The 13,669-nt window shown below is 47.1% G+C and overlaps 2 protein-coding genes across 4 annotated transcripts; one reads left to right on the forward strand and one right to left on the reverse strand.

Annotated features, from left to right (window-relative positions):
• Positions 1-21: 21 nt before the first annotated feature.
• On the reverse strand, positions 22-13,051 carry LOC147051249 (dnaJ homolog subfamily C member 15-like). 3 transcript variants are annotated; one of them, XM_085919697.1, is made up of 7 exons: positions 12,656-13,039; positions 1,394-1,554; positions 1,110-1,161; positions 876-949; positions 722-798; positions 589-659; positions 25-512 (listed from the first exon to the last, which is right to left on the reverse strand). In XM_085919697.1, the coding sequence occupies exons 2-7, from the start codon at positions 1,505-1,507 to the stop codon at positions 442-444; spliced, it is 459 nt and encodes a 152-aa protein (XP_085775823.1). In that variant the 5' UTR covers positions 1,508-1,554; positions 12,656-13,039; the 3' UTR covers positions 25-441. The 3 variants fall into 3 exon arrangements, with proteins under 3 accessions (XP_085775824.1, XP_085775822.1, XP_085775823.1); XM_085919698.1 differs by lacking the exon at positions 1,394-1,554 and having other exon boundaries at positions 22-512; positions 12,656-13,051; XM_085919696.1 differs by lacking the exon at positions 12,656-13,039 and having other exon boundaries at positions 24-512; positions 1,394-1,540.
• On the forward strand, positions 2,908-12,346 carry plekhm3 (pleckstrin homology domain containing M3). The gene is made up of 8 exons (XM_085919690.1): positions 2,908-3,241; positions 4,224-4,852; positions 6,335-7,264; positions 8,705-8,850; positions 8,920-9,113; positions 9,482-9,545; positions 10,919-11,076; positions 11,165-12,346. The coding sequence occupies exons 2-8, from the start codon at positions 4,330-4,332 to the stop codon at positions 11,316-11,318; spliced, it is 2,169 nt and encodes a 722-aa protein (XP_085775816.1). The 5' UTR covers positions 2,908-3,241; positions 4,224-4,329; the 3' UTR covers positions 11,319-12,346.
• Positions 13,052-13,669: the final 618 nt, after the last annotated feature.

Raw genomic sequence — 13,669 nt, forward strand, 5'->3', positions numbered from 1 at the left:
TTTGGGTGTTTACAACTTTTTGGGTCGGTGCAGTTTTTAACTGAGCAGTTTAAAGGTGTACTATTTAATACCGAATACATATACACACATGTACGGAAACACATATATATCCATACATGTATACATAATAATTTGACCATGAGTTTAAAAAAATGTCCAAAACGAAAATAAATGGTTTCACACCAAAACACTACCTTTATCCACATTTTTTACACCACAAAATTGGCCGAGTTGGTCTGATGCTTCTGTCACAAAAAAAAAACAACAACCAAAATATAGCCAAAAATAAATTTCATAATTTACCATTTTTATCATGGGTCAATTTGACACAAAAAATAATAGGACAGGTAAATATTTGTACATATGATCGAAGCATGGAAAGAAGAAAGTCACCAGAAGGAAATCTGAACTGTCCAAGAGATTGAAGGAAAACAACTATGGTCACCGCCGCATGTCCTTGTCCAGAAGGTCTTTGGCCTCGTTGATTTTGGCAGCGAGATACGGCGAACCGCCTGTGAAAAAAAACCCATATCAAATTAAACTTGGTGATACCTATCGAACTAAGGCTTTCGACGAAGAAAGCCTCACCTTTATCGGGATGATTGAGGACCATGATTCTCCTGTGGGCCTCACGTACTTTAGCCTTTGTACTGACAGGACTAGAATCACACACAATAGTTATTAAATCTGTCAAAAACAAAATTCATTTGTGGTCATTTACCTGATGCCGAGAACGAGGCTGGCCTCCCGTTTTGACATCTTCTCCTCAAAGCCTCCTTTGTAGTATGACGACAAAGACTGAAGAGGATGCGAGCAGTTGAGTGAAGACCGATCTGTAGAATGCTAACTAAGCAGCGAGGGTAATGCAAACTCACCGATATCGGCATCTTTCGGACCGTTTCCGAGAACATCTGGCCTAGTGGCTTCCACAGGTGGAAGGCATAGCGACCTGGCAAAACAAAACATTGAAGGAAAGTCATCCAAGTGGATTTTATTACATCTATTCTTGATTTATTGAGAATTTTGAGTCATGAGAGTGCAGTCTAATGTGTTAAGGGTAACTTTTGAAATGCATTTAAAAACTATATACAAGAGAATTTAAGTTTTACCTGCAAAACCAGCAGCAGCCACTCCAAGGCCAACTGCAATCAGCGTGCTGCCCTGTGGATAGCACATTTGTATTCATACTTCAGTGAAATTAGCATTTTTCGTATTAATTTGACATAAAATACAATCAATATTGTGCACCTGAAAAACGTACTGTGTAATACACAGTGTGACGTAACCGTTAGCAAACAGCTAACATAAGTCGAGAGAGGGCAAGCAGCGGATAAGAAGTTGACAACCCACAAATCACTGAAGATGCTCATGAAATTGTCCAACGGACGCTTACCAACCGCCTGTCGATCTCCGCGTCACTCCTGGAGTTCGCTTTCGAGCTGTACTCCGGGTAGCGCATCATTTCTCCTCCGTCCATCGCTGACAACTCGCCGGTGGAGGTCGCCATGTTTGTCCAGGCAAGTCAGAGCGTGCGGCGCATGCGCACTGTCAAACCTCCCGTGTGACGACATCCCGTAAAAATGTCTTGGTTTTTGTCAAAGATTATAACTTTTCTCCGGGTTAAATTTTTCTTTGAATACTCCTTTTAATATTTTGTGAAAATTGCAGAAATAGACTTTGTATAAATACTTTTTTACTTTTTTTAAATGTGAAATTTACGCGATATTACAAAAATAAGCATTTTTAACAATTATTGTACATATTTACTTATTTTGTGTGGTACATTTTGGGGAAAAAAAAGATAACTAGCTGACTAAATATGAAGTATTTTTTCACACAATCGTCACCGGAAGTTCAGGATATAGCAGTTGGAGTACTTTCTATTTTAGCCACTAGATGGAGACATTGAATAGCAAACGCCGTACGTTGACGTCAGAAACCACTTGAAAACAATGACTAATAATTTCTCCTTTTTTTGTTTTTATTAATGATTGAAAAATATGTGTCAGCCCCAAAGTGCCGTAGAAATATATAGATATTCAAACCCAACCCATATACCTCACAAGAATGGGTCTGGTCTTTTTGTCACTGTTTGTCTGTCTCGGAGTGTCTTTTTGTGTGTACACTTGTTTATGTTTTGTTTGTCTTTTCTGTATTGTTTATTTGTTTGTTTGTAAATCTGCGTGTACATCTGTGTGTGTGCGTCCCTCTTACACCCCTGCACATGATGATGCTCTTCTGCACAAGTGCGTTGACGCGTCACCAGGATGTGATGTATCAGGAGCCCTGTATAGGTTCCTTTCTTTCTATCGTACTTCTGATAATTGGATTTGAAATGACTGCAAGTATCAAATCTGAAGGACACCACATACACACAAGTGGAACTGGGGGCCACTGCCCAAGTGTACTTTCTGTATGCACGTGAAATGCAATTTAGCAAATATTGGTCTGTAATTTGTCGTTGATGTATTTTTTTTTTTACTTATTATTTTACAGTGATGCCGTACTGTCAAAATGCACTTTTATGAAAACACTACAATGGTTGATTTGGTTTTGGGGAGGAGTAGAAGGAGGAGGGGTGACCCGGGGTGGGCTCGAGCACGTCGGACGTCCACGCGCCGCGTTTCCACGGAGACGGAGCCCAGCACTCGGCCACTTGAATGACGGGCGGCCATTGTGCGGCGTGCGCTCGCTCGGGGGGTCAGGGCGGTGGTTGTAGAGCCGAGAGGGGGTCACAGCCCGTGACAGATGAAAGCGTCTTCAATGCCATCATCATTTAGTCATCAGCCGGACAAATAAAGATGGAGGATAATGAAGAGAACGCCGAGGCTCATTCAGTTGCTTCACATAAGAAAAGCACTCAAACCCTCAAAGCTTCTCTAGGGGAAAAAAAGGGGGTGGGGGCACACACCTCAGTAGTTCTCTTCTTTTGTGCAGTGAGGAAGCTACAGAAAGAATAATTTAGGATATAGTCAAGCGTAGCGTGCAGTACATTTGACTGAAAACAGATAAGTGTTTTTTAAACTAATTATTTCCTTTTTTTTTTTTGCCCTAATACTGTTTGGTATTAAATTACCAGAAACCGTGAAATAAATAAATACACCCCAAAAGCAATTTATAATGTCAAACAAGAGCATCTGGACAGAAAGGTTCAAGGCGTGAATTTGATAAAGTTCCGCCTGACGTTTCCTTCCGGACGTTTTTAGTAGGGGGACACTGTCAAATGATGGTAAACACTAAGGTGAGTCCACATTCATTTCTTCTTATTTCTCAATGATGATGCTCATTGTTAAAAACAACACGATAACCGACAATATTATATCCTGTTAAATGTTAACTATGCTACAAAGTGAACACTTTTAGTTCACATTTTTTCGATGATGGAGACACAGGCTAAGTCGTTTGCTTTCGGCTAACTAGCCCGGCTCGCGTCACAGCCGAGAACAAGGTTGGGCGAAAATCGAATAAAGCTGACAATTGTTTATTTTTCTACGTGCATATGTCCGCGAGGATGTTAAGCGGGTCGTTTTGACTAGGTAGGTCCCGTTCTCCCCGCATCCCGGGGAGCCTGACCGTGACGTCACCTCTGTCATGTTCACGGAACAAGAGATGTTGACTTGGCTCCACATACATAAGGCAAATTTAATAACGCCTCTACTCTCCTTCCTGTTTTTCTGTTCTTTGAAATCATATAAGAATGAACTCAGTCGTCAGAAAGAAATTCGGTTCATAGTATTTGAGTAAAAAATGTAGCCATATTTTTTCTGAGAAAAAAAGTCTGATTCTTTACTAGAAAATAGCAAGTTCCGTAAGAAAAAAAAGTCATACAAATTTAATGTTCCAAGAAAGAAAAAACTCTTTTCATGAATAAAACACCTTGTCATCTCACACCTTTGCAAATAAGTGATGTAACTGAATCATATGTAAAAATAAAATAAAAAAGTGTCTGTGTGTGTGGGATGACCTGGTATGAGGTAATGGCTCTTTAAATAATTCATGTGTGCAGACAAAGAGCCTGAGCTGGAAAATCAATCAAAGCGCAGATTAGAGGGGAAGAAAAGCACACAAGTGGACGGATAGGCAGCAGACAGAAAGCAGATACAAGTTGTGCTATGATCTTTAAGCTAAATCTGCTAAAGTGACTCACATCCCCACGGCGATGAATAACGGCAGCTGGGTTTCCACTCGCGCTTCCTCTATAACGTTTCATCTTCCCATTTCAGACCACCTCCTTTTGAAGCCACAAACTCCTCCAGCATCCACCCAAAGTCTTACAGCAGGACTTAATCCCGACTGCAGGATGAAGGCTCCATAAGGACCACTGCCCAGATGCCAAAATGGTTGGACCTAACTAGCATGAGCTGTGAACGCAAGATGGAGGGCCTGAGTCAGCTGGACGCGGTGGGCGACATCAGCCCGGCTCTGGAGGCCACCGAGGACTTCACCGCCCCGGGCGACCTCACTCCTCCCAATAAGCTGACGTCCGGACAGCCCAAGAAGCTTCAGGAGGCGTCGAGCGCGGCACTGGCTAAACTGAGCTCCAGCGGCGTGTGGAGCCTCCTGGCCGGCCAGCAGCCCGAGGTAAGCTCGCTCGGGCTGGCCTGGGCCGAAAACCTGAGCGTGGTGGGCCTGCGGCATGGCAAGAGGAGCCGAGCGCGATCCACCAATGACCTGGTGGCGCACGGCAAGGAGAGCGCCGCCCTGGCGGCCAACACTGCCTCCAACGCCGCCTTTAAGAAGGGACATAACAGGTCCAGGTCTGACATTAACTACCGAACAACCGCCTACACCGACAACGGGCTCCCTGCTGTGGACACCCTGAAGAACGCAATCCTAAAGCACCAAATGGAAGGTCGGTATGCTCGATAACCGCCACCGCAGAAATCAACGCGGGCGTAAATGTTTTCCGAGGACGGGGCTTCATGGCAAATGCAACCGACGCGGGATAGCAAAACCTAGCATGAAGACAGACAATTTACTTTGAAAAAAAATAGGGCTCGCAAAGTCCTGCGTGTGGATACAAAAAGGGAAAAATCAGAAGAGAAAATTCCAAGGATTATACTTTACTAAATGAGGCACCCAAAGTATTTGGTTCAACATTTTATCGCTCTCAGATCTTCATATTTTTGTCATCTCGCCGTGTGCTTTTGAGACTCGGATGTCTTTCTGTCCTCAGAGGAGATTGTGATGATAGAAAATGATGATAACCTTAAATGACAAACACACATGCAGACATACACTCGAGGGCTCCGGGGGTGTGCGGGATAATAGCTGGTAATCCCGTCGGCAAATGGACTCAAATGAGGCGAGCGCGCAGGAAGCTAATTAAGGCGCCTCCCGACACGGGCGGGATTACAGCGTATTAGCATACGCGTGAAAAGCTAGCGGGCCGTTTAGGCTGAAAAGGGGAGAAAGGGCAACGGCGGGGAGGGAGCACCTACGGACGGGACAAAGCGCCGTGTTTGCTTTCCTCATTAGCAACAGCTGGTTAGCATCAACACAATAGCCCACGTTCAAATCGTGTCCTCGCTCACGCCTTTCACGCAGAAACCCGCCACAGAAGCCGCTTTCACTTTTTACATCGTACCGAACAATTTTTCTTTCAATCTATGAAAGGAAAATTCAATATAGATGGTAATTCATTTAAGCCTTGTCCAGTCTAATGGACGGTGGCACTTTTGTCTCTCGGAGCGCCCGAGCGTGACGGCGGCCAATCAGTTTGTCCGTCCCCGTGCTCATTTATATATTCAGAAAGGCTCGGTTAACACGCTGACAGGACACGTTTCGATAAGATCGATGAGGTAATTTTCCCTCCCTCAGATCGATTTCTCCCACCGGGAAACAAAGTCCGACATCCGTCACTCGGAGCGCGGACGGGAGAAAATGGAATTAGCGGCAAGAGCGCCGGCCGGCCGGCCGGCCGTTGTTGTTTGAGATAAATGGAGGCACTTTGACGTGCTGCTTTCTTTTATTTACATGCCAACACAAAGACGCGAGCGAGCGTGTTTGAACAGCAGTCAATGGAAATACGACGCTAATTGTAGCGTACGGGCGACATTTCGCTTTGAAGGTTTCCCCCGTCGAGGGCACGTTTATGGAAAAACCTCGCACCTGTCAACGTCTTCACAGAACACGAAACTGGGTGAACATGTCCATCAAGGCACTAAAAAAGACTCGTGGCTTTAAATTGAACAGTAAGTCAGCCATTTTGTTGTGATGGCACCAACAAGGAAGACTTATTCAACGTCAGCTTTTCTAAGTATCGGCAGGCCGGTATCGGTACTCGCCCATCTCTCGTTTCCCCCACGGATTCAAGTCGTCTGTATTTTCGCAGATGAAAAGGGCAGCAGCAGTAGCAGCATCGTGTTGAAGCAGGCGGAGATGGAGTACCGCGAGGGTCCGCGGGGCCGCTGGACCGAGTGCCACGTGGAGCTGACGCCTTGCGAGCTGCGCCTCTACACGCTAGACAGCAGCGCCAACCGCCAGCTGGGCACCGCCTACTCGCTGTCGCACTGCCAGGGCGTGGCCGCACCCGCACCTTGCCAGCCGGCCGACCCGCGCACCCTGCAGGCCGTCTTCTTCAACAGCACCCGGGTGCAGCTGCGGGCCGCCACCCAGTGGGAGGCGTCCGAGTGGCGGCGTCTCGTGTGGGAGAAGGTGCAGGCGGTGAGGCCCGCCAGGCAGAGGAAAGGGGCGGCGGTGGCGGAGAAGGCCGCCGACTCCGATGGCGCCCACCCGCTGAGCCGCCCCACCACCTTGCCCCTCTTCAGCCAGCGCTGCCAAGACGTCCTCAAAGCGGGGCTCCTGCACCAACTCCTGGACCAGAACAACTGGTGCGCCTTCACCTTCGTCTTGAGCAGTACCACCCTGCAGGCCTTCCCCACCGAGGGGCGGGGCCCCGTGTCGCGACCCGTCCGCCAGTACGCGCTGACCTCCTGCCTGGGCGTGCAGCCCGACCCCGAGTTCCCGGATCGGGGCGAGCGCTTCCAGGCAGTGTTCACCGACGAGGCGCTCCGACTCCGAGCCGACACCGCCAACAAAGCCCTGGAGTGGATGGAGGCCCTCATGGGGTTGGCGGGCGCCCAGCGGCTCGCCCGGGAGGAGTGCCGTTCTCCGGTGCCGCAGGGTGTGTTGCTGAGGTCCAAAGAGAGGAGGCAGAGGGAGCAGAGAGTCAAGAGGCAGTCGGTCACCACCAGTTTCCTCAGCCTCCTCACCTGTGTCGCCCTGGAAAAAGGACTCACCGCTCAGGGCTTCACCTGTGCAGGTCAGAATATCCAAAGTCCTCATCATCATCCTTATGGTGATTCTTCTCCTTCCTATGATTTTCTCTCCCCTTTCCTTCTCCTCTTTGCTTTGTCTCATCGTTCTTTCGCTTCATCTCTTTTCTGTCGTTTATCTCCATGAATTAGGGATGAGTTTTGATTCCAAAATAAGGCGCAAGACCCATCTGTGGCCAGCAGAGGCGCCAGTTTGTCTCTTATCCAACACTATGATTGATCTTCACCTCACTCCTTTTTTAGTCTTTCAATTCTTTGCATATGCAACACACATATGCATACATACTTACCATCCTATTTAACATTTAAATGTTCCGCCTGGTCTGTAAAGACACATGATGTCTTTTTGAAGGACACTTTGGGTGCGTGCGTGTGATCGAAGAGCCGCACACACAAATGTACGCTCGTAACGCGTCGTATCGTTAGCTTTCACTGGACAGATTAAATGTGACACGGTCAACCCAATGCATCAAACCATACTCGGCAACATCTCCCATCGCTGCTTTCGTTTCCAATGTACAGGACACACACACACATTATTTTTTAGTGGTCACCCATCGTGCATGCTGGAGTGTTTTTTTTAGTGTGAAAGGAAGCACATCAAAGCTTTTAACACACACACACATATAGAGTGGTCTTCTCAAAAGGTGTGCAGGTCCGGACCCGCGGCGGGCAGATGAAAGCCCGGTATCGGCCCTCATGCAGTCTCCCACCATGGTGCGCTCACCCCTCTGCAGGTCAAAGTGAACCCCCCCCCCGACACACACCCCTTCGCTCTCCCACCTCTACCACACACACCACAGTGAGCCGAGGTACAATCGTTGGACCTTTTGAGCTGCGTTTGAATTCCCATTCATCTTCCCCGTCCCCGCAATAAAAGATCAGAGAGGAGCGGCGGAAGCTGCTAGAAAGCTTTAGTGACAATTAGCAGACAAGTAACGCACACAAAATGGCGGCCATTAAGCAAAGTAGTACTATTCATCAAATGATGGCCATTGTATGGACAGCAAAATAAAATGGTGGACAGTTCATGTGGATCGGTTCATACGTTTAGAAAATTGTTTTTGCAAAAACTGAAAAACACACGTTTCCACAGCGCGCATGGCGTGCCGCCACTTCCTGATGCTTATCGCTATTTCTGTGCGTCTTTTTCACGCCGCCTCTGATGTTTTGGTGATAACGTGCACCTGCGCACGTGTGCTGGCTGTTTGGGTTGAAAATGGGACAAAGCAATCAAAAAGCCAAAAGCAGGGGAAGGATCTATTTGTTCTCAGCTCTTGTTGTGACTGCCGCTTTTGGCGTGACGGCACGAGACGGATGGATGTCGGGGGATGGGGATGTTGGCAAGACTCTAGACTAGCTTCACTTAGCGACATGACAGTTTAATATTTTTGTTTTTTTTTGCCGGCATTCTGACTCGTGCGCAGGCTGTCAGCGTCCCGTGGGCGCCTCAAGGGGCAAAGCCAAAGTGTGCCACTACAGCGGCTGGTATTACTGCCAAAACTGCCACCAGGACAACACTTTCCTCATCCCCGCCCGCCTGCTACACAACTGGGACACCAGCAAGCACAAGGTGACACTCGGCATCTTCTGTGCACAATAGCGTTCAAATGGAATATCCTCATGTGAGTTCTGCTTGCAGGTATCCAAGCAGGCCAAGGAGTTTCTGGAGTTTGTGTACGAGGAACCCCTGCTGGACGTGCAGCAGCTGAACGGGGGTCTGTACGAGCACTGCGAGCCACTCAGCGCCGTGCTGCGCCTACGCCAGCAGCTTCAGTCGCTACGCGCTTACCTGTTCAGCTGCCGAGCCGCCGTCGCAGAGGACCTGCGACGAAGGTGCAGTCAAGGGGGGGGGGGGGGGGGACACGTTCCACGCCTAACCACGATATAAGTGTGTGTGTGTGTGGGGGGGGGCGCTGATACACATACGTCTGTGTTTACATGTGCGAGCGCAGGGTTTTGCACACTTCCAAACACGGCACAATTGATGACAGCCCTGGCGCTAAAACATTCCCAGACACATCAGTCTAAAACTTTTTTTTTTTTTGCGCTAAACACACCAGAGGTCACCTTAAGTCCACGTCTGTTTCAGCCTGCCACTAGTGCTTCATAGTTTAGCATCAAAACAGCCAGACACAAAATTTGAGTTGAACATTGCCACAAAGATAGATGGTGGACTGACTTTCTTGACTTTGCCTCCACAGAATTTCCCCTCGAGAGTATTTGCTGCAGCACATTCACCTCTACTCCATTGCTGACCTGCAGCAGGTACACACACACACACACACACACACACACACAAATGTTGAATTTTGCGCACACACACACACACTTGACTTGTTCACTGACATTGCACAGAAGAGAAGTTACAAAATGATGAAAAGCACACAAATGCAATATTTTTGCCATAAAAAACACAGTTTCACACAAACAATAGCCGACTTGGCGTTATGAAACTGTTGGAGGAGAATAACAATGTCCCGATACTTTTGCTCATATGTGTATAAAAGCTTTCTTTGTGAGGTTATTAGTGCCACGCTGGACACAGTTGAGCGCACTAACTAACTTTAGTGCCTCTGTGCGTTGTACAAATCAGGCCAACATGGCGGCGGTGGAGTGGAGGTAAATTGGGGGGCGGGGGGGGGGGCAGGCGGGTATAGGAAAAGGCTCCACAAATGAGTGAACAGTTCTTTTGTCGCTGATCGTGTTGCACCCTGCCCCTCTTTCCTTTTTTTGACAGGGGGGGGGGGTCCCTTGCTTGCCCGCTCTCACGGTGAAAGAGACCCCCGCCCCCGCGGATCCCCCCCCACCCACCCACCGCTCCCTCACTGTGCTCGGCTAATTGCTCACATTGAGAAGCAACAGGCGGGAAAACAAAGCGTGACATGCCTGCATTCAGCCGCACGCACGCACACACGCACGCATACCTGTTAGCACGTTAGCAACGGATTCACCCATCAATGCCACTTTGGAAGCCCTTTTCCCAATTGCCCTCAGTGGAGGTTAACGAGCATGACTTTTTTAAAAAATGGTGACTTTACATCTATTTTTAATGCGGTTCTATTATCGTCAAATGAAAAGTATTACGAGTCAGCGGGTCGAGCAGCTGTTTCACGTCCGTTTTAGCCGATTAGGAGGCAGCACAAAGACTCTGCGTGCGTGCGTGCGTGCGTGCAGTCAAGAGGACAAGCTTCAACTGCCGCGTGTGCACGCGAGGGCTAAACTTTCAAGCTAGGCAACAAGGGTTAGGCTTTCCAGGCAAGTTTGAGGATTTCACACCAGGGCTAGAGTTTCAAATTGGGATTTCAAAACTTAGTTTCCAAATAAGGCTTTTAAGCTCAAAAAACGACATTAGCTCTTTCTCCTCCCTGCTTTACTTGCGCTCCAATTAGAGGCGAGGTGTTCATTAGGGAGCCTGTCAGCACGCATCAGGACGGCTATTCGTCAGTGGGATCGGGGGTAGTGCTCGGGGGACACGGGGGGGGGGGGGGGCGTCACCGGGCCAAACATTCATCAATTTATGGGACACTCGACATGCACACAAACATATTTCCAGTCTGGATTAGGGTTTTAAATTTTGTTGGGGCAGGACTAATTGAAAAACCTGCTCTATTGTGTGACCCCCCCCCCCCTCAATGCAGGTGATTGACGGCCACATGGCTCCCTTCCTGTCCAAAGTCATCAAGTTTGCCAGCGCTCACGTGCTGGGCTGCACCTTGTGCCGACAGAAAGGTTTCATCTGCGAACTGTGCCACAGCAGACACCTCATCTACCCTTTCCAGGACAGCACCACCAGGAGGTCAATCTTTCAATTACAACAGCATACGACATTTGCTCAAGGACACGCCCTTACCTGAATAGAATCCACAACTCTTTTTCCCCAACAGGTGCTCGGGCTGCGGCGCCGTCTTCCACACCGAGTGTCGCCAAAAGTGTCAGCCGTGTCCCCGCTGCGTCCGACGCGAACTCCACCACACCAAACGGCCGTCGTCCTTCTGGTCGCCGGACGACGACCAAAACCTGCCCTACCAGGACACTTGAGACACGCCCACAAAATGGCCGACAAGTGGTGGTGGTCCGAGCCCACTTTGGGGAGCGGAAATGTTGCACAAGGACTTCTTTCTACGGCTTGACAAATTGCCGGCCGGCGGCTATGCAGCGACTATAAAATGCCCGCCGCTGTTTCAACACATGTGAAAATAATCCCCGAGTCATGTTGTGGAAAAGATATGTCATAATTGTCACAAATTGCTTTTGTCACTCCCAACAGGTTTTTCACTAGGGTGATATTACTACACATTGTTGTTGGCTACGTTCAAGAGTTTTACTCTACATTCAATACTCACACAATTGTCAAACGTAGACAACAATGAATTACTTGTCACAATTTATATCCACGATTGCCATACTTTGGTGCTATCACGTTAGCTAAAAATCCTTTTTGGACGTAAAGTACAATGTAGACTACCATTGCAATTGATATTGCATTAACATAGAAAATCTTGGTGATTATTTAATAATAGGGTGTCTTATGTTTGACTTCAAAAATAAGCAATTACATCTCGCCGGCTAATAAAGGACAATTTGACATTAGTGTGATCAGAGTATCACTGTTAGCTCTTAGCCGAGGTTTGGACTGCCCAAAAATTGTTGGGGTGATCATGAGGATCAGATAATGCTTGGATGGACTTGAGTGTTCAAGGTTGCGTTTGCGATGAAGCCATTTTGCTTTTTTTGTTAACATGTGCTATAATCGACATTTGAGCCATAGAAATACAAAACGATTTTGCTTTTTATTTGCATTTCTATTCAGGGACTAAATCAATTGTACATGGCCAAAATATTTATTTAATTTTATTTATGTTTTCAACTATTTTTGCTGACCTATGAGGAAAAAAGACTGACTTGGATTTTTTGTTAATGTTGTTTTCATTTCTTTTGCCAACAAATGTTTGTTTTTGTGAAGTATTAAATGAAGCACTTTAGTTTGAATTTGCACATTTTGTGTTGCTTGGTGTTGTTTTTTTTGCTTCTATCTCTTTTGATGATGGCCAATAAAACACCTCTAAGGGAATATTATTAAATTCTTGGTAGATTTCTATGTCCACTTCAAACTTCGATGCATTCTTCAACAAGCAGGCAAGCGGACGTTGAGAAGCAAAAAGTACTGACGAGGGTGGAATAAAGCCCCGATTAAAAAAGCACACGTCCCAAGAGTTAGCATGCAGCACAAGCACGTTACCAGCAAAATGCAGCAGCAATCAAGTTGACAAAGAAAATCTCATCGCCACATGATCAATTACTCAATTAGATTATATACAGAAGATCAAACGCTCACTATGTGCAATAGAAAACACGCGGAGGTGAGGTTGACTCACCTGTGCAACGTCTTCTTTGCAGAAGATTTTCAAGTTGACGCTGTCCATCCGATTTTAAAATCTATAATTCGATGGCTTTCTTCCTACGATTTCCCTTTACTAGCATGTCACGTCCGCTCTTTGCTGATTGGTTCATTCTGCCAATCAACCGTCTAATTGTTTTATGCCCACCTGTGCACTATTTCCAAGCATGTTGCCTACTGTTATTTGATGAGGGGGGGGGCTCTGTTCCATGATCCACGTCCCACCTGTGTTCTGTTTCCGCCCAAATTCTTACTGTGCCCATGTTTTTACATCGGTCATTTAATTTCCTTATATCGATCACATCATTTGGTGAAATTTCAGCGGGAAGTGCGCCCGCTATGAAATGACATCATCTGCGTCCTACGAAGTGAATTGAGCGTGGACAACTTGACATGACACGTCATTTAGCATCAGGTCAGCGAGCGTGGCCGGCCCGCCGAGGCTCTTGCCCAACTGCAGAGAAGCGTCGCAGCCTTAATTGTCCCAGCCAATTAGCAATGACGAGCTGGACCACAAAGCGGCAAGTGTAGCCAGCGCAGCCTTTTTGTCCCGCTTCACTGGCCCGCGGACCCTTGCCGCTCATTTAGAGACGGAGAGAGCGAGAGAGAGAGAGAGAGAGAGACCCCCACATGCCAACGCAGATCAAAACAAAAGACTCTTAGGAAGGGGAAACGGTCACAAAGGGGGGAGCCCACACGAATGTGTATGTATTGTTATGAGTCTCAGAGTGTCAAACCAAACCAGTACATTTCTGCTGAATAAATTGGATTTTTTTTCTATAATAATGTGTCATTTCCTACTGATTGAAATAAAACACCACAAACGTTGTGATTGATGTTTCCTTTATCAAAGTCACCTGAATGGAAAAACACCAAGATCAACTTGTACTAAAACATACAAAGGTGTCAAAGTTAACCTTTGAACCCAAACACTTAATGCCCTGCATATAGCACTACAATAACACTAACTCTTACACTCATTTTATTTTAC

Source organism: Syngnathus leptorhynchus, chromosome 9, assembly GCF_054491065.1.
Source record: "Syngnathus leptorhynchus isolate UIUO chromosome 9, UIUO_Slep, whole genome shotgun sequence".
In the NCBI taxonomy this organism is placed as follows: Eukaryota; Metazoa; Chordata; class Actinopteri; order Syngnathiformes; family Syngnathidae; genus Syngnathus; species Syngnathus leptorhynchus.